At 39.0% G+C, this 23431-nt stretch overlaps 1 protein-coding gene across 3 annotated transcripts in view; it reads right to left on the bottom strand.

Annotated features, from left to right (window-relative positions):
• LOC124154678 (roundabout homolog 2-like) overlaps positions 1-23431 on the bottom strand; it is a 541903-nt gene continuing 518472 nt past the window's right edge. For 2 of the 3 annotated variants that reach the window (XM_046528550.1, XM_046528548.1), the window contains exons 9-17: positions 21358-21583; positions 21123-21238; positions 18059-18446; positions 15872-16290; positions 14327-14501; positions 13544-13758; positions 6660-7187; positions 6114-6330; positions 1-2955 (exon numbers count right to left, since the gene is read on the bottom strand). In XM_046528550.1, the coding sequence (XP_046384506.1) occupies positions 2825-2955; positions 6114-6330; positions 6660-7187; positions 13544-13758; positions 14327-14501; positions 15872-16290; positions 18059-18446; positions 21123-21238; positions 21358-21583 (2415 nt within the window). In that variant the 3' untranslated portion in view covers positions 1-2824. The remainder of the gene's footprint in view (positions 2956-6113; positions 6331-6659; positions 7188-13543; positions 13759-14326; positions 14502-15871; positions 16291-18058; positions 18447-21122; positions 21239-21357; positions 21584-23431) is intronic. The other variant, XM_046528549.1, reaches the window with a different exon arrangement.

A 23431-nucleotide genomic window follows, 5' to 3' on the forward strand; every position in this document is an offset into this window, starting at 1 on the left:
TTTCTTTCATAAATTTATTTTGCAATGAAATGTTTCATATTTTGCAATTGGTAGACAAGATTATAATACGGAAGCTGATGATGATGTAATCAGTCCAGAGCACAAATGTAAAAGGTAGTATTACATATTTTAGCAATAAGTTATTCATAAAAAAGTGAAAAAAAGGTTCCAAGAGAAATTATAGTCATTATAATGCTGAGCATTCAAGCTTAGGAATTAAGACACAATTGAGAATCATTTTGATTGACACTCATAGAGCCTGAATCAAGGAAAACATTGTAATACAGGGCACACATTTCACTGCACATGCATTAGAGATGGTCCAATAGTTTCAGTACTACCTATGCTTGAACCCAATAAAGACAAAGATTTTGTGCAAAGATGTTGTCTTAGAGGGAGAATATTTAAGCATGCGTAAAGATACCAATTTGGGGGGAGGGCCATATTCCTACATTGTAAAAATATGGACTATGAAAACATTCTTCACGCATAAAACTGTCTGCTGACAGGCTAAAAGAATTTGGAAAGCTAAAAATATAGCCTGACAGAAAATATAGCGTTCACAGCGAACATATATTTTCTGATTCCTGAAGACTTTTTCACCAATTCCCTCAGCACTTACATAATACTTACTTAATAAACCAATTAAAATTGATATTAGTTAAATAAATGGAAAAATGATAATAAATTATTACCTCAAGGGATTTCAATTTGAGTGAAGTCTCATAATATTTAAAGATAGATATCAGCATAAGCATATGATAAAGGGGCTCCTATCTTCCGCTCCTCCAACAAAAATTTGACTGGTGGAAAAATAAAAAAATGTCAGTATTATAGAAAAATTGCATCAGAAATAAGGTTTTCGGAGAAGATTTAATGCAAGAAAAATTTTCAGGGGATAAACGCTTCCGTTGGAGCAGAGGCCCTGGCATGATCATGATCCCCCCCCCCCCCCCTCACCTAGTTCCTTCAAGCCAAACTTCCTGGCCCCTCCCCATGCATAATATCAGCCAACATCTAGGGAATGGTGGTTCCCATTAGAATTTAAATCTATAGATGTAAAATAAGTATGAAATCTTTCTGAATTCCCACTTTACCTAAAGGGCTCTATTTATAGTATTCTCATTAGACCATAAGAAGAAAATAACGATCAGTCTTAATTGGTCCATCTCTAATCATATGCAATGATAAAGTTAATGGGAGCAGTTTGGAAAACTTATAGAGACTGAAAGGTTGTTAAGAGAGGAATGACAAACAATCCACGTTACATTAAATAATAATAATAAGTAAATTTCAAAATTATTTTTAGAAGTGATGATTTCCTTCATAAGAAAAAACAATATTCATGGAACTGAGCTACAATATCATACTTTCAAATGAATCCAAGCTCTCAAAATGTCGAAAAGAAAAAATAATGTGGACACTAGTTCTTACATCTGTTATAGCTTGAGATCATTCGTCACATTTCTTTATTTTGATAACCCGGGAAATTATTTAAGACTGATGAACACAATTTTTCTTTGATGATTTCTCCAAATTATAATTCCTAGAGATATCACAAACACCCAGGACAAGTATGAGGTAAATATCATGGCCGTCAATCCACAGCAATGGCTGCACGAGGTCGAGGAAAGCTTAATTAAGCCTACTGATCCTATACGTACGTGACCAAATGCACAACCTCGACGTCATATGCAAGAAATAACTTCGGTCACAACTCTTTCTCTACATTTTGTAGTTTGAAATCAATAAATGTCGGCAAGCAGTCTACTCTCTGGGCATTCCAAGTTCCCAATCAAAGATTTATCATCGTAAAGCTATTTTGTTTTTTAATAAGTTTGTCAATAAAAACTTCACTTTTACTATAGTATAGTTTCCTAAATGCCCTTAGTAATATTTATTCACAGCAAGTCGATATTTTTGAAAAACTCAAATAAATACCACAAAAGATTTCATATCTGGAGAAGTTATCGGCCTGAAATGCGTTCTTATGATCATGAGTATTATGCCATTTGCTTAAATCAATTTTCAAGTGGTTAATGTAGACATACAGCCATTCATGCCACATACGGAGCTTATTATTTCACATTTATATTTACAAAACACTCTTTGAGCTAGCATCAGATTCCTACCTCAACTTATCAACTAAGTAAGTTCAGATATGCATCAACCGTGTTCAACAACATCTGACTATAATACAAGATTTTATACAGCATTTTGTTCAAAATACAAAATAATTATTCTTTTGTGAAAATCATGTCCATTTTGGAAGGGATACATGTGCCATTCATAAAATTATCCCCCAAAATACTCCAAAGATGTTGCACACTGAGATGGGTGTTGGCCACTGGGAATATGAAAAATCCACTCACTATAGGTACAAGGATGATGATATGGATGTGTTAATACCAAAGGATATTGGTACAGGGCTATCTGACAACTGACCAGAGTTTGTCAAAAATTGTTCCTTTTCACTGCCATTGGTAGGCCATAAAAATTTAAAATAAAATATGTGCTCCTATCAAATTAGAAGCACCACACCAACACAAAAATCTTTGTAACAAAAAATGAGTGTTCACTGTTCCGCCGATCTCAATCTTCTTCCAGCACTCACTTCATAATTGCATACACACAGTTGTTACAACTCACGGTAGTCAAGCACTCAGAGAAGAAAGACTGGGATACGTCAGCAAGTTCAGTGCTTATTGCAGTTTAGGCAGTCTTGGCTCAGGTGATATGCACCTCTGGCAAATGTTTTGCACATTTCGGGAGCCAAGGTTAAGGCAAGAGCATCCATGACCACAGCATCCCAACAGTCGTGCACTCAGTGGTCCAGCGATTGAAGAAATGAAGCACCTTTGTTGGGAGATGCTTCCACACAGTCATTGCTGCCTATCCTTTGATTTGATGACCATGATCCGGGATGCGTAGGCCGTGAGTACGCTGGTACATCATCTGAGGGTGCATTAGAATTTTCATTAGCAACATGAACAATGATTCATCAGATTCTACCTAGGTGGATCTAGGGGTTGGGACACGGGGGAACGTACCCCCTCCCGCCCCCCAGACCCTTAAAAAATATGCAAGATTTTTAATACGGTCCCATTATCATTGCGTTCATTTTGTATCACAAGGTATCCTTGTGCCCCACCAGAACAAAAACCTGGATATGGCCTTGCTTGTGCCCACTCAGAAAGAAATCCTGGGCATGTTTCTCTAAGACAATGGCGTTGGTAGCAGCAGATACCTAAGTCAAGAGTGGAAGCATTCAAAATGTGGAGCTAAAGAAGAATGATTGAAGATTGAATGGATCGATTGAGTTAGAGATGAGGAAGTCTTTGAGAGAAGAGGATAAAATAAAGGCCCTCAAATAAACCCTAAGGAGAAGAAAGGACAAGTACATGGGCCACTTCATGAGGCAGTAGTAGTAGCCACTCATTGAAGGAAAATTGTAAGGTAAGGAAGGCCAAGAATGAGCTATGTACAAGACGATGTGGGGGGTGGGGAGCCAAAGATCACCGGACGGAAGTCGCTGAGCACGATTCAAACAGTTTTTTGACCCCTTCGATTTCTGAAATGGCTGATATTCGAGATCATTGTGCAGCGTTGAAATGTTGTTCTCTGCTCCGTAAAATTGAGTCAAAAAGATTCCTCAAAGAATAACTCAAGTGCATGAGTGGTATTTGCAATTCAAACGAGGCAACATGTGAATTGAAGACATTCAACGCTCAGACAGGCCTTCCAGGTTCAGAACTGATGAAAATGTGGAAAAAAAACTCATACCCTTGTGCACCAAGATAAGAGGCGTATGTACGTATGAATGGACCAACTTGCTGATCAATCAGGTCATTCGTGGAGTTTATTTCAGGGAATTTTGGGCAAAGATTAGCAATTGAGATGAATTGCGGCGAAATTCATCTCCTGCTTGTTGACTCCTGACCAAAAGTGGCACGTGTTGCTACTAGCCGCAATTTGAGTTTTTGGTAAAAAATTGCAGGATTCTGCTTCCTCACCCACCCTACTTCCCAGATCTTGCACCTTTTGATTTCCTTTTGTTCAATCGGATGAAAATGGTAGTGATAGGGAAATGTTTTGGTCACATTATGGAGACGAAAAGAAATTCGAAGGCGGCACTGCAATGGCATCGGAAACAACGAGTACCAAATGTATTTTGTGTACTGGAAAAACTTTTTAACCAATGTGTCAGTGTAATTGGAGAGTATTTCAAAAGTGACTAATGTTTGTAAGACAAAAAATTAAAATTTGAATTTAAAAAAAATTGTGTCCGGTTATTTTTAGTCCCCCTCTTGTATTCTGTCAATATTGGAAAAGCCGAGTTCAGGAGCAATATGCCTAACAGGCACACATATGAAAAAACACTAAATTACTCTTACCAAGCCTCAGTGGTACACATTTAAAGTTTAAAGCACCAACATTAGTAAGGGTGAAAAAACCTTATTTTGTAGCTGGTCTACGACGACGAATTTCAAAGCACTGAAGAAACAAGTGACAACAATCCCCTATTTTTGTCGCCAACCAGCGACAAAAATAGAGGATTTTCACTCCGATATGGTGGCTTAGTAAGCACGATCCTCGCCATATGTGCCACAGTGAGGATTTGTGACATCAGCATCTCGTTCGGAAAAACCCATCCCGAAGTTCACTCTGAGAAGATGGCTTGGTGGTGGAACTGGCCAACACACCTGACCGGCAACCGGGAAATCCGGGTTCGAATCCCGGCTAAGTCAAATATTTTTTAGTCATGGCGAACTTCAGCCAATGGTGTATTTACCTTTGCACCTGTGTGCGGGACTGCGTACAAAGTCACTTGTTTCTGGAGCACTTTTAGTTACTCTGAGCTTCAAGGGTCTAGTGAATAGAAAAAATCTTTGGATTGTTGATTTTTGATAATAAACATATAAAAACCACATATCAATAATGAGAGATAGGGCAGAAGATATGGGAAGAACTAATTATCTCGTTGCATACACTTCATATTCAAAATTAATGAATCATCCTTTATAGTTGCGGAAGCATGTATAATATCAAATGAAGCCACACGAATTTTTCCTTGGATTTACCCACACATCATTCTAAGTAATTTTTATGTCAAAAATATACATATCAATTTTATATGACCATCATGACTTTCACATCATCATTCCTTAGGTGAAATAAAAGCCATTTAAATATTACTTCCAATATTAAATCAAAATACTTCAAATGATGAAGGAAATAATGCCAATACAAACATAACTCTCAGTCGGTATCAACAATTAAATATTGCTGATTTGATAAAAAATTGATACCAATCAAATATCTTCTGGTGAAGAAATATTAAATGGCCAAAGTTTGGCCAGTATTTCATAGCAGCTTCCCAAAAAAGTTATCACAAATTGACGATAAAATAATTTCTTATCTTGGGCATTTAAATTGTATCACCAGTGAAAACTATTTTAGATCAAATTATTGAGAACTGTTAAATATTACTTAGGTGATTTAATATGCATGTGCAAGTATTATCATCTTAGATGCATAAGTAATATCAGCAGGGATCTTTTTGTGGCTGATTAGTGACGAAAAAAAAAAGATATCACTATGCTACTTGTGCAACAATTTGTTGGTGAAACGCTTCAATTCCATGTTTTGAGGGAATCTTCAAACATTTGTGATGCAATAACAACATAAAAAGCCCATGCTTGGGTGTGCATCATTAAATCCAAATTTTATAAGTAGCAACGATGAACTGTGGTGTTCACCTATGGCCCCCAAGTGTCTATCACTGATTTGTAAGGATTATGTGCTACTCATCTATAGGAGTAAAACATCTGAAATGCATATTGAACAAAAGTTAAAGGATTCACTGTGAAGCCAATGAATAGGTATTAAAAGAGAATAGAGATGGCAATTTCTACAGGTTTATTTAAAGTACGACAGTACAGTAAAGTACAGTAATTGTACTTGATAATGACCTAACGGTTGAAATACGTCATACTATAAATAAACCTGTGGAAAATTGCCATCTCTTCATATTTTCTTTTAATACTTATAGAATGTCATTGTACTACATTTCGCCTGCTCCTTTTTCTTTTATCCAATGTGTAGGCACTGACCTCGGAGTGACCCACAGAGAGGCATTGATGGATGGAGGGGGGAACTGCTCGTATGTCGTCCACCACGCAGGGAGCCCTGGGAGCTGCTTCCGTTGTTGCCACGACCGTAGACGGAGTCGTTGCCATAGGGAGAGGGGGGCTGGCCTCCCCTCTGGTGGCTGTGCGGTCGAGATGGCCCCCAATCCCCTTGGTGTGAAGAGCAGCACAGTGGCGACCCCTGCAATGCAAAGACACCACTCAGGGCATGCCTCTCCCATGTCTTTGAGCTAATCTTTTACACACATGTTTTTCCCTCAAGTATTTGATGAAAAATGTTAAGTCATTATATTCTGCTTTCAACAAACAGAAATACCTTATAATATGTTCTACAAATGCAAAATACAAGGAAGAATTCTACATGCATTCATTTTGTTTCCCAACATTGCCTGCATCCTATATTATGATGACATGGATATTTTAAGAAACGACCAACGGAATGTTGGCAATGATTTCCGATGGGATCTGTTCCCCATTCCTTCCCACCTTTTGAAATCACAGCTCTCTTACCTCTAGCCCTGGGTCCCCTGGCCTAGCCTGCATCACTATCATCGGGGCAAACTCCACATCTGCGTAGAACGCGGACACCGAGTCGTCGGCCAGCTGCCCCGCCCCCACCCCTTCCCCCTCGCTGCACGAGCAGGAGCCGGGCCCCGTCGTCTCGCCCCCGCAGCACGACGATGACGAAGAGGGCGACGAGTGTCCCTCCTCACGGCAGTGCCCCCCTCCCCCACGCAGGTGGTCCGAGGGCGCTCGGTAGTGGTGGTCTGTGGGGCTGGCACAGTCGCTGCGTGGCGAGGATGAGCGTCCGCTCGTGCTGAAGCCGGGCGGAAAGCGAGGGATGGGAGGCGGATGGTGCGAGGGGGTCTCACGGCGTCCCCCGTTGCGGCGCGTGCGCGAACCGCGGTTAGATGGCCCTCCCCTTGTGGGAGGAGCAGGGGCACCACGGTTTGAGGCGTCTCCCAGCGATGGGCGCCCGCCAGGGGGCCCCCCTGACAGGGACCCCCCACACAGAGCAGACGGGTCTGATGACTGCATCTAAAATGTAGAAATAACCAATTGGGCAAGCAATTAATGAACAGAAAACATTCAAATAATATTAGGTAAGCACATTTTTGACATTGCTCCAACCTCATTTAAGCAAGGCTAAACGTAAACCGAACCCCTCCTCCACTCACTTTCCTTACATTTTTCAATTTTCTAACAAACAGCTAACTTTATTTTGTGCAAAATGTTTTTCAAAATGGCACATAATGGCAATGAGGTTCTCTGTGGCTCCTGCGATAAAGTTGTCAAACAACTGGACCAAACAGTTAATTGCAATATTTGCTCGTATATTTTTCATTTTAAATGTCCGAAACTGACCGATTTATGTTTTCGAGCTCTAAAAGACAATAGAGACATTTTTTGGAAGTGTTTACATTGTCACCTGTCCAAGGTCTCTCTGTCCAAAACGGTGGCCGATATTGAAATATTAAAAAGTGATTTAGCTGTATTCATGATGACCACGAGACCTACATTGGACTCTGAACCACAACGGATGCAATTATCTCACTCAGTGCCATTGGCAAAAAAGTTACCTTTGTAGAGGCAGGGAATAATGTTGCCAGTAAAGTTGCCATATCCGACCCACAAGATGAAAACAACGTGGCTAGTGATAGTCACAAATTACAAACATACACGTTATCTGTGCTCCCTAGTTCTGAGTCTTCTTCGAAAGATTGTTGTTGAAAGATACGTTGTTTAATAATTCTAAATCACCGTTCAGTGACGAGAACGCCGATGATGGTTTTATAGAAGTGAAGCACTCGCAAACCAAGCACCGTAAAACCATACATGGAAAGGCCAAGGACGTTAGAGACTGTCCGTTTCAGGGTACTGCAAAAAAATGCCATATTCATGTGTGGAAAGTCCAACCGATGTCCACTGCGGAGGACGAAATAAGATCTTTTCTGAAAGGATCGGAAAAGCTATGTACCTAAAAGTGGTAAAACTCGAAGCGAAGGGTAACTGCGCTTCCTTCCGTGTTTCTGCAGTGGAATCGTGCAAAAGCTTACTCCTTAGTGAATCTCTCTGGCCAGAGAATGTGGCTGTCAGGCCATTGCATTTCCCTCAAAACTACTCCTCCCCCAAAGTCTCATTGAGGAACAATATCCTACAAGTTTCTGATGTTGCTGTTGACATCACGTATTTTAGCGACTTTTACTTTCAACTCGCTATCAATTGATGCCACTTCCGCCGAGGTAAATCGCATGGTCACGCGAAAGAACAGCAAGGCCTCCACATCAGTAGGAGAACCTCAAAAAAATGTGAAAAAGACAATGATACTAGACAGTGAAAAATTTGGGAGGACTGCCCCTTTTAATATCATGTATGTAAATATTCAATGTGTCAGGAACAAAATTTCTGAATTGGAATTACTGCTAGACCACTATCAACCTGATTTTCTGCGTTTATGTGAACATTGGCTGGTAAACCAGGAGTTACCATCCTTTCAACTTGCTGGTTGCAGGGCTCTTGATGTGTTCTGCCGAACTAACTACAAAAATGGTGGTGTCATGCTGCTTTCTAAGGATGTATTTGAGTACTCTGTTAATGTTGTTCCTTATAAACATTTGCTAGATGAACGCAATTTTGAATGCTCAGTGATCAATGTAGTTAATAACAAATTTTCTGTGACCCTCTGTTTCTTATACAGGTCACCTATGGGAAACTTCCCTTTTTTTTGGACAAATTTGTGAGTCTTTCAGAAGTTATAGTTGCTATGGCTGCTATTCTGGATGGAATTGCATTATGCTATTCTTCGATATTGCAACCGATGTTGCTATAATATAGCGTATTGCAACGCCTATGCTATTTGGTATTCAGAACGGTTGCAATTCGTGTTTTTACTACACCGGAAGACGTAATTCTCAGAATAGCATAGGCCCGTAGCAATTCACTATTCTGAACGGCGTATTGCAACCGGTAGGCTTGCTATAATATTACGCGGTCTTCGAGACCGAGCTATTCGGTATTGCAACCCTGAAAACGTGCGCATTGCGATGTCGGATTGTTTTTCTGAGGTTAAAGTAACATAATCAGTATTGAAAAATGGAATAATAGCCAAAAATAAAATGATATCTGCTTTATTTTAATTAAATAATAGTAGCATAAGTGATGAATATTTAACTAGTTAAGTGAATTGGTTAGAAATTAACATTCGAGCTTAATATATGAAGCACAAGCTTGCTTCATCGACAGTACGAAAACAATAACAATTAATGCCAAGAATTACTACGATTAGCCCAAATTTTCCGCGTTTTACTCATATGTACAACTCATAATTTTATTTCATCACTTGACTTGCTACTAAAAATATCCTCAATGTAGGCTATGAGGTCTATTCTTGAAAAATTTCAAGCTTGTGTTAACACACTAACTCGCCAAATATAATAATTGTTATAGCTTTCAATGAAAACCATATATTACCATAATAATACCATATACTTTGATCAGCCGTTCATTTCCTCAGTTGGACAGTATATACAAATATATGCAACGCGTCGAAATTATTTTCCCCACTATTCGCTACCTTCTACAATTAAAACTTAAAATTTACTAAATTATAACAGGGGCAGTCGACTTGAATTACTTGCTTGAAAACAAAGGATTTCTCCGAACACCAATAAAGTTTCCGAACAAATATGATTCACCACAAACGTTTAATGGAATATTCATGTACATCATAAACGCAATACATATCATGTGGAATTCAATACAAATTGTTTCCTCTATAGCCAAGCAAGTTATTCACACAATTAATTTTCAGTATATCGGCACAGTTCAGGGTCTATAAAAATTTCAGTTACACATTAAAATCAGCTGATACGAAAACAATGATAACTGACACAACAGCACTTTCCACACGATTCACTATCGCTAGATTCACTTTTTCACAGCTGTTCCATCATCCTCAAATTCACCATCACCTCCCTCTGCTTTTTCCAAATCTGCAGCTGAAATATCGATACTATTCCATCGTAATACATGAAAGCACAGCTGTGACGTTTCCACCTACTTCAGTTCCTAAACAGAGATTGAATACTGAAATTAGGGAGTCATATAATATAAAGTTAGTATTAAAAACGAAAGCTCCTAGTCCATACAGTAAAGCTATATCGTCACGATCAAAGCAATAAAAGTTGGTACATATTTATTTTGACATGCAACGAACAGACAGACTTCGAAGCCTAAGACAATTACGAAGAAAATCAAACATATTTAGCTTTCAATGATTATTTCGCATAACATATATCTCACGATAAAGGACCGATCGGATATAGGTAAATGATTCAATATTTATGCCCGATAAATCATCATTATAACAGTAAAATTATGACCTAACCCACCTGTCTGAAGCCATTGTGATATTATCAAAACAACAACAATCAGCTGATTTCCTAAACGAGATTTTTAAAGCGTATTATATAAATCCACGTTTTAATATAATTTTTAAATGCAAATGAAGCAATTATTTGAAATTGCAAGTCAATATTCCATAAAATACAGAAAAATATATAAAATATATTCTCCCCCATTGGTTGCGCAAACTGTTCAGAAAGTTTTTCATACGGGAAGGGGCGGAGCTTCCAAATAGCTCGCGCAAGGAATAGCATGATGCTATTCCGAACAAAATTATTACTACACGTCATTCAGAATACGGGGTCGTTGCAATAATGACCCGAAGAATAGCATATGCTATTTTTTGCAACGCTTATCCAGAATAGCAGCCGTATCCCAGTGGTATGATAATTATTGCTGGTGATCTTAACATTTATATGTTTTCTAACAGTGCTGATGGAACTGATTTTCTGAACATTATTCAATCACATAACTTGTGAGTATATAATAAGAAACCCACCCGCATAAATTCACATTCTTCTACCTCACTTGAAGAGTTAATTTCTAACTTTGATGATGATGAAGTAACAATTAAGACAACCTCCATTGATATTTCTAACCACTACCCAGTTGTTGCTACTTTCCCAATGAATGTCAAAATTCCCTTTGAAGTGTATGTCACTTGACCTTTCAAGAGTTCTAATATTCATGATTTTGTAAATCTCTTGCGGCTGGAAGATTGGTACAATGTATTTAATCTAGAGATAGGTCGAATAGCAAATTTCTTGAACTCAAATATCGAATTCGAATATTAAATCATTGCTCGAATATTTGAATATCTTGAATTTCAAATACATACCTCAAATACTAGAATTGTGCAAAGCATATTAAACGTACGTTTTTTCTTCTATTTCACTTGATGAATGTATAAATAAAAAGGTACCTATATACAGTGGAACCCCGATCTATCGTTCCCGCTTTGATCGTTTTCTGGCATTCATAGTTCGCCGTTCCTGGTCCCAAATAAAGTTCCATAAAGACAATTTAATTTTTTTCCTGAACCTATCGTTCCCCAAAGTATCGTTTTCCTGCATTGATGCACATTGGATTTACGAACTTTCAGAGATACAAACATTCGAAAAATTCAAACGTGCCCAAAATTTCACATTTGGCGCCTTTGGAGTTTGCCGATGGGACACAACGTGGGGTAGAGGAACTTGCACTTTGAGCATAATCTGAACAAAGTATCATTTCACTTGGTGTGAAGTGAGGAACTGTTCAGCATTTCGCCCATTCTTTTCCCCGCGGACAGCGATTTTTTTTCGGCTCCGATTACGTTGCAACCTAGATCAGTTCGTCACAATCATGAATTAATGCACGATTGTGATGCAGTGCTAATTTCTTCAGGATAACCACTCTCTTCGATGCCTTGTATAGGTTCATCAACTTACGAGCACTAGGTCTCGGAATGCATCTTCTTCGTATATCAAGGACTTATAATTTAATCAGGTGTATCATACACTTGACTCTGAAGCTTATAACTGTGAGAGATTGAAGAGACAAGAAATTTTGACAAAGTATGTTTTTTTTTCCTTTCGATGATTCCTAAAAGAGACGTTCATACAAACTTCGTTATTTAATTAATTTAATGATATACCGATAAAAATGTCTTTCATTGTGTAGAAACATTTTTATTGACATAAAGAGAACCATGTGCGTGTACTGTGACGTGACACTATCGCGAGGAAGTGCAAAATCCACCTCACGACAACTGAAGCGTTTGCAGGAGAAACACAAGTCAGCATGCGATGAGAAAGTGACAAAATTCAGGGAAACTGATATATGAGGAATATTAAAATTCAGTCAATAGTTTATCCGAAGATTGAAAACTAATTTTCATTTCCAAATGCAAGCGTAACAGTTTAGATCCAGAGCGCGCAAAGATTTTATCTTTTTTAAAAAATAATTTGTAAGCTTATAAAAATGATTTTTAATCAGTAAAAATATAAAAATGTGTATGTAAATTTAAAAAGTATTCCTTTGATTGTATGTACCCAGAAGAAACTTGTATAATTACTTCGTTTTATAGCAGTAATTTTAAAACGCATTTGGATCCAAAAATATCTGAAGATCCGGCTCCCAAATTCAAGGACCCAATCCAGATCCGAAAAAAATCCTGGATCCGTGCATCTCTAATTAGTATACTAATTAAAGTACTTAAATAAATAAATAAATAAAATTAAAATATTTAAATATTTCTGTAGCAGTATCTTCCAATAAATTATTTTAATCATGCATATTTATTGTTTTTTTCATTGTTTTAGTTGCTTGCTCCTTTAATTGTTATCCCGTATTTAACTTTCTAATAGCCCTCATGCTGCAAAAATAAATTTAGAGAAAGTTGACAAGTTGGTAGATTAAAAAAATTTCTATTTACCTATTTCCAAATACATGAAGATAGATAATAATTAAAAAAGGAAATATTCATCAACATAAAAAATATTTTTTCCATACAGATGGAAGGGGAAACGGCAGAGGTAGACCATGGATGATTTACATGGAGTCCGTATTGCAGGTTGTAAAGCAGCATATTATGCAGATGTTTAAAGATTTACTGATTGGAGATTTGCATAGGACAGGTGACAATGGTAATGTATCTAGATTCTCCTGGTGAAGCATAGTTATTCCCTAATTGGCTCTTACTTGTCTATTCACCTTCAAGATCAGTTTCCACATCTGGCCCACTTGACAAGCAGAACCACAATATGTAAGCATGCAATACTGCTTGCAGGATACTAAGTTCCCTCGCAACAACAACAGAGACCAGTTGCCGAATTGTTGGAGGATGGAACAGTAGATGTAGGTGGTTACTCCAGAAAAATCCACGGTGAAAGCCTGAAGGGATTCATTCCATGTCTTACCAAGGCAACTGGCTTACATCGCAAATAAAAACTTGGTGAACAAGTTTCGCTATGGAAAGTGTGGAATGTGTCCGTTTAGTTGGTACGTACCCGAGTGGCAGGATGGCTTGAGGGGTGGTTTGCGGCTGGCATTCCACACGTGGACACGGTGCCAGAGGGTGGGGGGTGGTCGGGAGGAGGCGGCAGGAACTCAGACCAGTTAGGGAGGGAGGCGCCTCCAGAGGGAGGGCCCCACCGAGGCGCCCCCATGCCACGCAGGTACCACTCCTCAGGGCAGCCCCTCGGCTGACGAGAGCGGTGATCGTCTGCAAGCAGATTGTGAGCATGAGCATCTCACTCAAATAAACTCTCTAAAACCAAGATTAAAAAAATCTCTCATGCCATGAAATGATGAAGAAATCCTGCTTGAGGAGACCATGGCTTTAAGAGGGCCACAGCACCCGATGTAGACAAGCCGATGCCTGACACTATGCACAAGTGAGAGAATTTTGGTTGAAAAAGTAATGAATTACAGTGAAGATCAGATTGTATTTTTTGAAATTGACTTCTCAACCCATTCAGGATGATTTATGCATTCAACTGTTTCTTTAGGGTCGCTTGGAAAAAAATCTTACATGAAGATACCACCATTCCAAGATTTTCATTTTTCAATCTTAGGAAATTACTAAAATGTTCAGTATCCCCAAGGATTAGTTAGAATATTTTAACCCTTCATTTACTCTCCATTTGAAAGCTATTAGTGCTCTGATTTTCTTGTTTTGGAAGTATACATCCAAACACTTTTGTTATAGCCTTCTGAATTTTTCACAAATCACAAAAAATGTACATTCAAGAAAGCATGATGCAGATGCAAGCAGCAAACACATGAATTACCAATGCAAGAGGGACCGGAGGGTCCACAGGACGGACTCCCTGCCCTTGCACCCTGATGACTGTGCTGATCGTTGTTGGCGTCCGAACACGACTGACTCGTCTTTGAATAGGAATCGCTCGAGCCAGAGTGATGTGTGTCTGACCGACCCATCTCCGAGAAGGGCATTCCGCTATCCTGCAGACACAATCATACGTAGAAGTTAAATGCTTTACGGGACCGCTAGAAACATTAAATCCACCTCAAGCATTCAGACCAGAAATATATTGAATATGTTTTAATTTACCTATTACGTTGGTGATAAAAAACACAGTATAAATGTTACAACTAAAATGAAGCTTCCATGATAAAATATTAACTAGAAATGGTAATTCCTACACTTTAATATAAAACTCCACTACTGACCATGGTTTCGACATTCTATGTCATTTTTTAGGTCAAACCTTTGAGGTTGTTAGAATGTCGAAACCATGGTTGACAGGGGAATTTTAATTCACACTGTAGAAATCACCATTTCAAGTAAATATTTTATCATGGATACATCACATTTCCGCCAAGTCAAACCTGCAATGATTTCATACCTTATGCCAAACATGCAAAATTTCATACCAAATGCAGTTCTTATACGGCCTTGACTGAACTAAGTAATCTTTTGCTGGACAAAAGATGAGGAATTTTTTAAAGACAATTCATGAACCACTTCATCCAGAGATTGCCAAAGACCAAATTAAGATAATTTTCAACTGGCATTGAAAGTGTCAACAAATAGCCTTTTATATTAAATAAAAATCACCTTCAGAATTATGTAATATAAGGTATGACCAAATTTTGTGAGAAGCTATGTTGTTCTACATGAAGTTGCCTGGAGGGTTAAAGAGTTGAATATCAGTAATAAATCATTGAACCATTAACTGGTCTTAGCAAAGTACATACATAAAATGGTAATACATAGCAATTAAAATAGCCCAAGTAAGGAGAGCATGCATTCTTTCAAAAGAGGAGTCTCTCAATTAACAAAGGGGACTTTAAACCTTGAGGTAAGGAAGCAATTCATTTTGATTCACATGTTTACATGTTTATAATAGCAGTGAGCAATGACAGCAGCATTACAGTCAAGACTTGAAAACTGTGGTCACAATAGATAGTTGAAAAAACAAATGGATAGATTGTGGGTGACATGAGGAAGTCTTAAGAAGAGTAGCAGGGAAGTCTTTTGAAAACCTTGGGAAGCTGATGGGGCAATTTAATCAGCCATATCATGAAACTAACAGTGCAATGAAAAAATTGGTTGAGGGTCAAGTGGAAAAGTAAAATGGCAACGGAAGGCCTAGGATGAGTAATTTGGAGAACATAATATGTAATGGATGTAAAACAGAAGATTGATGAGAGTTTAAAAATTCCTATGCAAACATAGACCACAGGAAAGTCGAATCCAAGATCAAAGGCAAGAGGGTGAATGGCACGGAATCACAATATATAATATTGTTCGTAAATGATTGATGGCCAGCACCCCACATTAGAAGGGATGTCCATCATTCTGGGTGTACCTGGCAGCCTCCAGTCCCTCGCTCCCCACAGTGGGAAACAGAGCCGAGCAGCGTGGTGGTGGCGTACGGCGCTGGTGGCTCCGAGTGACCGCCAACCCCTGGCTCCCTCCTCCCATAAAACGTCGTCAGGTTTCTCGTGTCGACCTCTGCATAGTCTGTGGTGGCCGTGCCCGATGACCCGGGATCATTACACGGTCGACAGTCAAGAAGGCCCGTCTCGGCAGTGACAGGCAGGCCGAGGGCTCCAGGTGGCCCCTCCTTCTCCTCCACGCCAAGGTAGTCGGTATCGCCTGGCAATTGGCCTCCTCCCCCTCCCCCAGCACCACAATCGGCGAGGCGCCATCCACGGTCAATCCACAGGGTCTCCTTGCCATGCATCAGGTTGAGCTGTGCGATGTCATTCGCATTCACCACTGGAACTGAAAGGAGTTTTAGTGACACACGCACAAACATGATAATCCAACATATTCAACATTGAAAAGGACGGATTATCGAAAATTTAACAAACACATTTTACGACATTGATTTAGAATTGTAGGCCAGCTTTGTAGCAGAACTTTACTGCAAAATAATGAGTTCATTGAGTGACCACCTGATCTTATTTCCTCACATTTGTATTACTTTATCATCTTTTGCCGACATAATGGGTCACAAAAGAAGAACTTCATGCACGTTATATATGAATAGGGCTGTGCAAGTGACGATTTTTTAGTCGAGCAAGATCGAGCGATAATTTGAAAAAAATCTCGAATCTTGAGTGAAATTTGAGTTTGAGATTTAAGAATTTCATTGTTTTTCCATATGTTTTTCCTCTGGAGTTCCGGTCACTTCTATTTCTCAATAAAAGATATTCTATCCATGCAAATATGTATCTATTGGTGGTATCTTCAGGTTGTACACAGTCTCAGTACATATTTAGAATTTGATGATAAAAACGTTTGAGTGTATGAAATATTATACTTTAGCAACTGCCATCAAGAATACAAATAATAAAATGATCCAAGAATTAATGAATATAGATTATTATTAAGTAATCAGAGGAATGTTGGGAAGAATAATGGTTTGAATGGAAATTGATGTTCAATACCTTAAAAGGCTCTGTGATGCCAAAAATGTCAAAAATAAGGTCGACCTTCTTTAGCAAACTAGTGCTTTTAAGTCCATGAAATGCAAAATAATCCTCTAAGGCTTTACTTTATATTTTGTATAATTTGTATTCCTAAGTAAGCAACACATATGTTAATGTTGGATTAAAGTCTATGATAATGCTAAGTTTTTTGGAATATGTGCCAAGAAATGTCATAAAGTGTACATTTATCTGTTTCTTTAGTACAATGCTTAGAAAATTATACCAATATGAGATCTATAAATATCGGTGACTACATGAACAGCACAAAATATGGAAAATTTGGGAAAAAAAGTCACCATTTGAAAGAGGCGAGTTACAGGATATCAACTACTCAGGTGCACACAGCTGATCTCTGGAAGTGTGTTAGAAAAATCACCTCAACTTTCAACATTGAAGGCAGATTTTTGTTCATATAATCTTGAAATCACTTAGATAAATCTCTGATCTGAATTAATGAACAGTTGTACATTTTAAACAGTAGTTTTATCGTATTTCATCAATAATCAGTCATAATGCATCACAGAATGTTTGTTGTCATCAAAGTCAAACAGAGGTAGATCAGAATTTTGATCAAAGAAATTGTCACGTAATCTGACATTTAGGCAAGTCCTAAAGTAATCCTTATCTCGTTTAAACTTGGTGGGCTAGTGATAGAAGTGGCCAACGCTCATGGATCAACATTTTGTGAGTCCACTGTTTTCAGGCCCTATACTCAAGCCAAGACTCAATTTTAGGCCTAGAACAAAGAGATTTCTTGATATATTGTGGCATGACATCACAAAATTGTCATGCAAACGTAAGGGAATGAATATTACTTTACAATGCGCACATTATTGGAAGGCCCAGAAAAATTATGTCCTCGATGACAGAGATCTTAAAGCAGCTTAACAACTCGAGACATGTTTTTTCAAGCATATCAATCTTGAAATTGTTTAAACTAAACTAACATTTAAATACAAAATTTTAGCCAATAGGATGCCCTCAGCCGCAATACTGGACGTAATAGTTTACCACACAGTGGTGATGGATGGATTACAGAGATTCATAAGGCAACTCACCGCTCAGGTGTCCCAGCTCCTTCTTCAGTGCCTGCCTCCTCTTCAAATAGACGGTCGCCACGAGGACAGCCAAGCTGCCAGCAACACCAGCACCCACGAGCACCAGGAACCACGTCTCACGCACCACGCCACTCTGCTCTCCCCCCCCTGTCCCCTCCCCAATGCCCTCGGCAGCCTCCTTGCCGTCGCCAGGGGCTGTTGCCACCATCCGAGGGTCGACGAGGAGCGAGACAGGGGGGGAGAAGGGGCCCGTCCCGATCCTCGTGAAGGGCACGACACGCGTCGAGTACCACTGACCAGCCGTCAGGTTGTGCAGCAGCACAGATGTCGTCGAAGCATTCAGAGTCATCTGAGCCAGCACACGACTGCCATTGCCACGCACTTGGATCTGCCAGAAGATGAAGGCAACATGACATTTCATTGAATAAAACCACCCTAAAGAAGAAAACTATGATGATGTATTTATAAAAAATAAACTAGATGTGCCAACCAGTGCTCAGAACAAAGGGTGGCAGCACAATAAATTGTGCTCATTTTTACCACACAGCATTTGATTAGAATACCATACCATAAAATAAATAGGAATAGTAATAATCATTCATTTGCCCATTAATTTCTTTGGCAAACAAATACAGGAAATGTCATGACTACATTCCTGCAAATACTTATAGCTGCAAACAAGGGCGTACCCAGGATCAAAAGTAGGGAGGGAGGGGCAAGCCATGGTTGTTCAAGTTGTAGGTAAGATTTAAGCATGGAAAAGGTGACTGAAATCAACATTTTAAGGAAACTGTAACAGCTCTTTATTAGTTTTTAAAATTTTTTGCTTGAAAAAATATTATTTTCCTTAAAGACATTTGCGAGTTTTGCTTCTGGGGGGGGGGGGGGGGGAGTGGGGGCAGCTGCCCCATGCTGGCTGCACCCATGGCTGCATAAATTTGTAAACAGAATGGAAAATATTCCTTTTTAAATACTTATAGAACCAGTTCACGTTTGAATACATTGATCAACTCATACATACTGTATTCATCTGAATATAGTCACTCCTTTTTTTCCAAAAATGCCCGTGGTAAAAGTATGTATTGGGGGGATATATTCAAACGCATTTTTAAAATTTTTCCCTAAACTCAAACCTCAAAATTAACATTTTAAGGAAACTGTAACAGCTCTTTATTAGTTTTTAAAATTATTTGCTTGAAAAAATATTATTTTCCTTAAAGACATTTGCGAGTTTTGCTTCTGGGGGGGGGGGGGGGGGGAGTGGGGGCAGCTGCCCCATGCTGGCTGCACCCATGGCTGCATAAATTTGTAAACAGAATGGAAAATATTCCTTTTTAAATACTTATAGAACCAGTTCACGTTTGAATACATTGATCAACTCATACATACTGTATTCATCTGAATATAGTCACTCCTTTTTTTCCAAAAATGCCCGTGGTAAAAGTATGTATTGGGGGGATATATTCAAACGCATTTTTAAAATTTTTCCCTAAACTCAAACCTCAAAATTAACATTTTAAGGAAACTGTAACAGCTCTTTATTAGTTTTTAAAATTATTTGCTTGAAAAAATATTATTTTCCTTAAAGACATTTGCGAGTTTTGCTTGCAAAGTGGAGAGGCGGTTCAAATAATCGGAAATCACAGATAATCCAATCTTTAATTTTATTTCTTATAATTTTCATAATTTACGCAAATAAAACAATCTATTACTGATTACCCACATTGTCTATTATTATAGATTGCTTTCTGGAATCGTTGATAGCTTTGTCCTCTCGACCGCGGCCTTTTTCGCTGTGATAACGTGATTGTACTCGTATTCCTACTGCGATACATAATACCTAGTTTCTGAAAACCACGCACCCGTGGCTGCGAGGTAACGGATTTAGAAAAGTGGTTTGCACGAGTCCACTTCAAATCACTGCACGACGTCGGAAACTACACTGACATGCACCTTGCCGAGTAGTTGCGTCTCGCATAAGTTGCCCGGGATCCAACACCTGCGGGACGCGGATCCGTAATCACCAAGACTGGTCCCGCACCGCGATGCTTGGAAAAGAGGAGCACGGAACTCCCATGAAGTCACTGGGCACGCAATTATGCCATCACACAGTAGCGGTTGTAGGAAACCAGGGCTTCAGGCATATTGTCTATGCAGGGGAGTGCCTGGCTATGACTCACGCCATCTCTACTTCCACTTCCCCGTCTGCTTTCACTTCTACTATTCCATTCCTCTCCAGTTTGGCCTTGACTGGTAATGCCGTAAACATGCCCAAGTGCAACAAAATCTCCTGTTCCCTAGGGCTGCATTCAACCTCATGCCTGCCACGGCAATAATTGCACGTTCGCAATATGAAAAATACAATTGGAGATCTTAAGTAACATTTCTCTGAATTTACGAATGATTAACCATTGATTCAATTTGAATTCTAAAATTAATCAAGGGTTTTTTTTTGCCACTGATCGTCGTCTACAATGCTAGAGCAGACATCCAAGTAAACTTGAAACATTCCGTGTCAGCAAATAGGTAAAACAATTCCACTTTAAGAAGGGGATTCTTATGGAAACAATTATCCCAGAGTAGCATTGTATTTAAAAAATGCAAATATCTTGGTGTTTTATCGTCTGATTTTATTATTTTATAAAGATCACGGAAAACTATGACCATTAATCATTTTTTGTAATCATAATAACTATAAATATAATTAAATTTTGGTGCATAAATCAATATATTATCGCTTCACCTGAACTATCTACCAGCACCAGTCCTTATGGGCATTTTAAAGGGGAGAATATTTCCGGCTCGCATTGCATCAAGCTGTTTCGAATGGCACATAGGGACACATAGTGCATCAATGCCTTGATGCATTTTGGAACGGGCACTTCAAGGTCATGCACTGATGCGAATCAAGCGTGATTAGGAACACACCGCATACGTAAGGATGGTTTTCATTTGTAACCATTGTTATGATTCTATTTTTGTAAAAACTGACAAATCTTATACCATGTACATGGTCTCTGGATAGTACCTAAAAATTAAGTATAATTATACTGTAAATGATCACCTTGTAGCCAGCAAGAATCCCATTGTGATGCTGAGGAGGGGGTGGAGACCATCTGACAAAGGCCGCCGATGAATTTAGCATTCCGACTTGAACATTCTCAGGAGGGGCCGAAGGAACTGAAATCAGATGTGCAGGAAAAGCTCTTTAAAAATTCATCCTTTGCTGAGGGGGCATTCCAACTTTTTGTACATATTCAGAATGATTCACGAAAGAAATCCAAATAAAGATCACTCACCATCTTCAAGCGTTCTCACTGTCCGAGCATTTGAAGGCCGACCTTCCACCGACTTGTAAAATGGCACCAAAAAGAATTCATATTTGGTATACTTCCTCAGGTTCGCCACCATATAGCTAGTGGCACCAGCATTCAGAACGGTGACAATGTGGAACTTCTGGGAACCACTAGAAATGTCACGGTATCTCACATAGAGCCCCTCAACAAACCGGCTGGCAGTCAGTATCTGAAAAGTATTATTACAAGGGTTCAGAAACATACACACTACTTTAATTTTTCAAGAACTCAGAAGCATTTTCATGGAAATGTATCAAGTATTAGAATTAATAGCTAAGGTTTAACTCTTTATTCTGTTCAAAATTGCAGCATGTCTGTACATTGATGTGAACTTATGTGTATGTAGTCACCATCCACAGGCACAAATAAATTAACACCAATGACAGAGATTTGCAGAGACGAAATACTACAATCGCCGAGGATTTGTAAGCATCATCCTGTGTTTGGAACCAGAGCCTAAAGCAGTAATGTGAACAGTTTGCTTGGTGTACCCGTCAAGAAAAATTAGATTTGAGAAAGGGAAATTAGATTGCTCCTCTGGCACAACAGATTTTACCTGACATGATATCAGGACAGCTACATTTGAATCCAGTCATGTCAAACAATTTTTTCAAGTGACGAGGGGCTTCTTTCCACGAATATTAGCACATTTAGGAAAGGAAGCTATTCGTCCGGTGCCACATTTACAGCACACTGCTCTCAGGTATTGAAGCACAGACTGTGACAGTTTCATCAAAGTTCAAATTAGTCAATATTGGTAGCTTTTGAAATAAGGTGTGGTGAAGATAAAATAGATAGATTGTGTGATGATTCTGAGAGGGGTAGGAGAGAAGTCTTTTGAAAACCTTGGGTATAAGATGGGACAGCTTAATTGGCATACATCATATCTTAAGGCACTATGGCCTGATAAAAATGATTGTTGAAAGACAGTTGGATGGGAAGTGTGGCAGAGGAAGATACTGGATGAGATACACAGACCGGGTGTTGTATCCTGCTTGTCTTCAAATGAGATATTAGCGACAATATGAGCATCTCTCGAATGGAAAGGATCAGGTGCCGGAAATAAGGAGTCATTTGACCTAAAAACAGTGACTTAATTCCCTTTAAGAATGAACAAATATATTCCCTAGCCCCTGGCTGTGACCATCCCAGGCAATTGCCACACAAGAACTCAGCCACGAAGCTAGGCATAACCTTTCTTTTAATCTTCCCCGGAGAAGGCCCAAAAAAACCCTCTTATCTACCCCAGCCATCCTCTCCTAGGGGTCAGCCCTTGGACCAACATCCGCCGATCACATGTGGGTATCTCGTGGACTTGCACTTTGGACTAGCATGCCTACATGCCAGCTCACATGTAGCGATGGCTGCTGCATGCTACATAGGTGATGAGGAATGCAAGCAGAAGAATAAAGTAGGTTTTAAACTGCTAGCTGATCGGAGAATTTAGTGAAGAGTGACAGCATCAAACCAATCTTTGGATTGCGGAATGATGGAATGAGCTTGCCAAACAAGACATCAAATGATCACTTGGCTGGAGAGGTGGACTGGATTCCAGTCACATCAAATGATTTCTTCAAGGGATGAGCAGCTTCTTGGCACAAATATAAGCACATTGAGGGAAGGAAGATTTTCCACAAAACCGGACACTCGTCTCCATATCAACATATTCAGAATACATATTTATCAATATGTACTTTAAATTCTGTAAATATTCTCTCAACTACCATTGGGAACGAGTATACCACTATGCGCATTTAGAATCATTCATTCCGTTAGGTGCAGTAAAATGCAACATGGTGGAACCATGCCAACAATTTTTATTGTTAACCTATGAGATAATATAAATCTGTAAAATATTAGCAACAGGAGGGGTCCCAAAAATTTATATCAAGTCGATGGTATAGTAGGATAATGATTAATCTAGTATCTTGCATTTCAAGGAATTTGTCCTACGATTATTGCAAGTTGGTTAAAAAAATTCCTAAGTTAGGCCCATAAGAAAAGCATTGGAAATTTT

The sequence above is a fragment of the Ischnura elegans genome, chromosome 2 (genome assembly GCF_921293095.1).
Source record: "Ischnura elegans chromosome 2, ioIscEleg1.1, whole genome shotgun sequence".
In the NCBI taxonomy this organism is placed as follows: domain Eukaryota; kingdom Metazoa; phylum Arthropoda; class Insecta; order Odonata; family Coenagrionidae; genus Ischnura; species Ischnura elegans.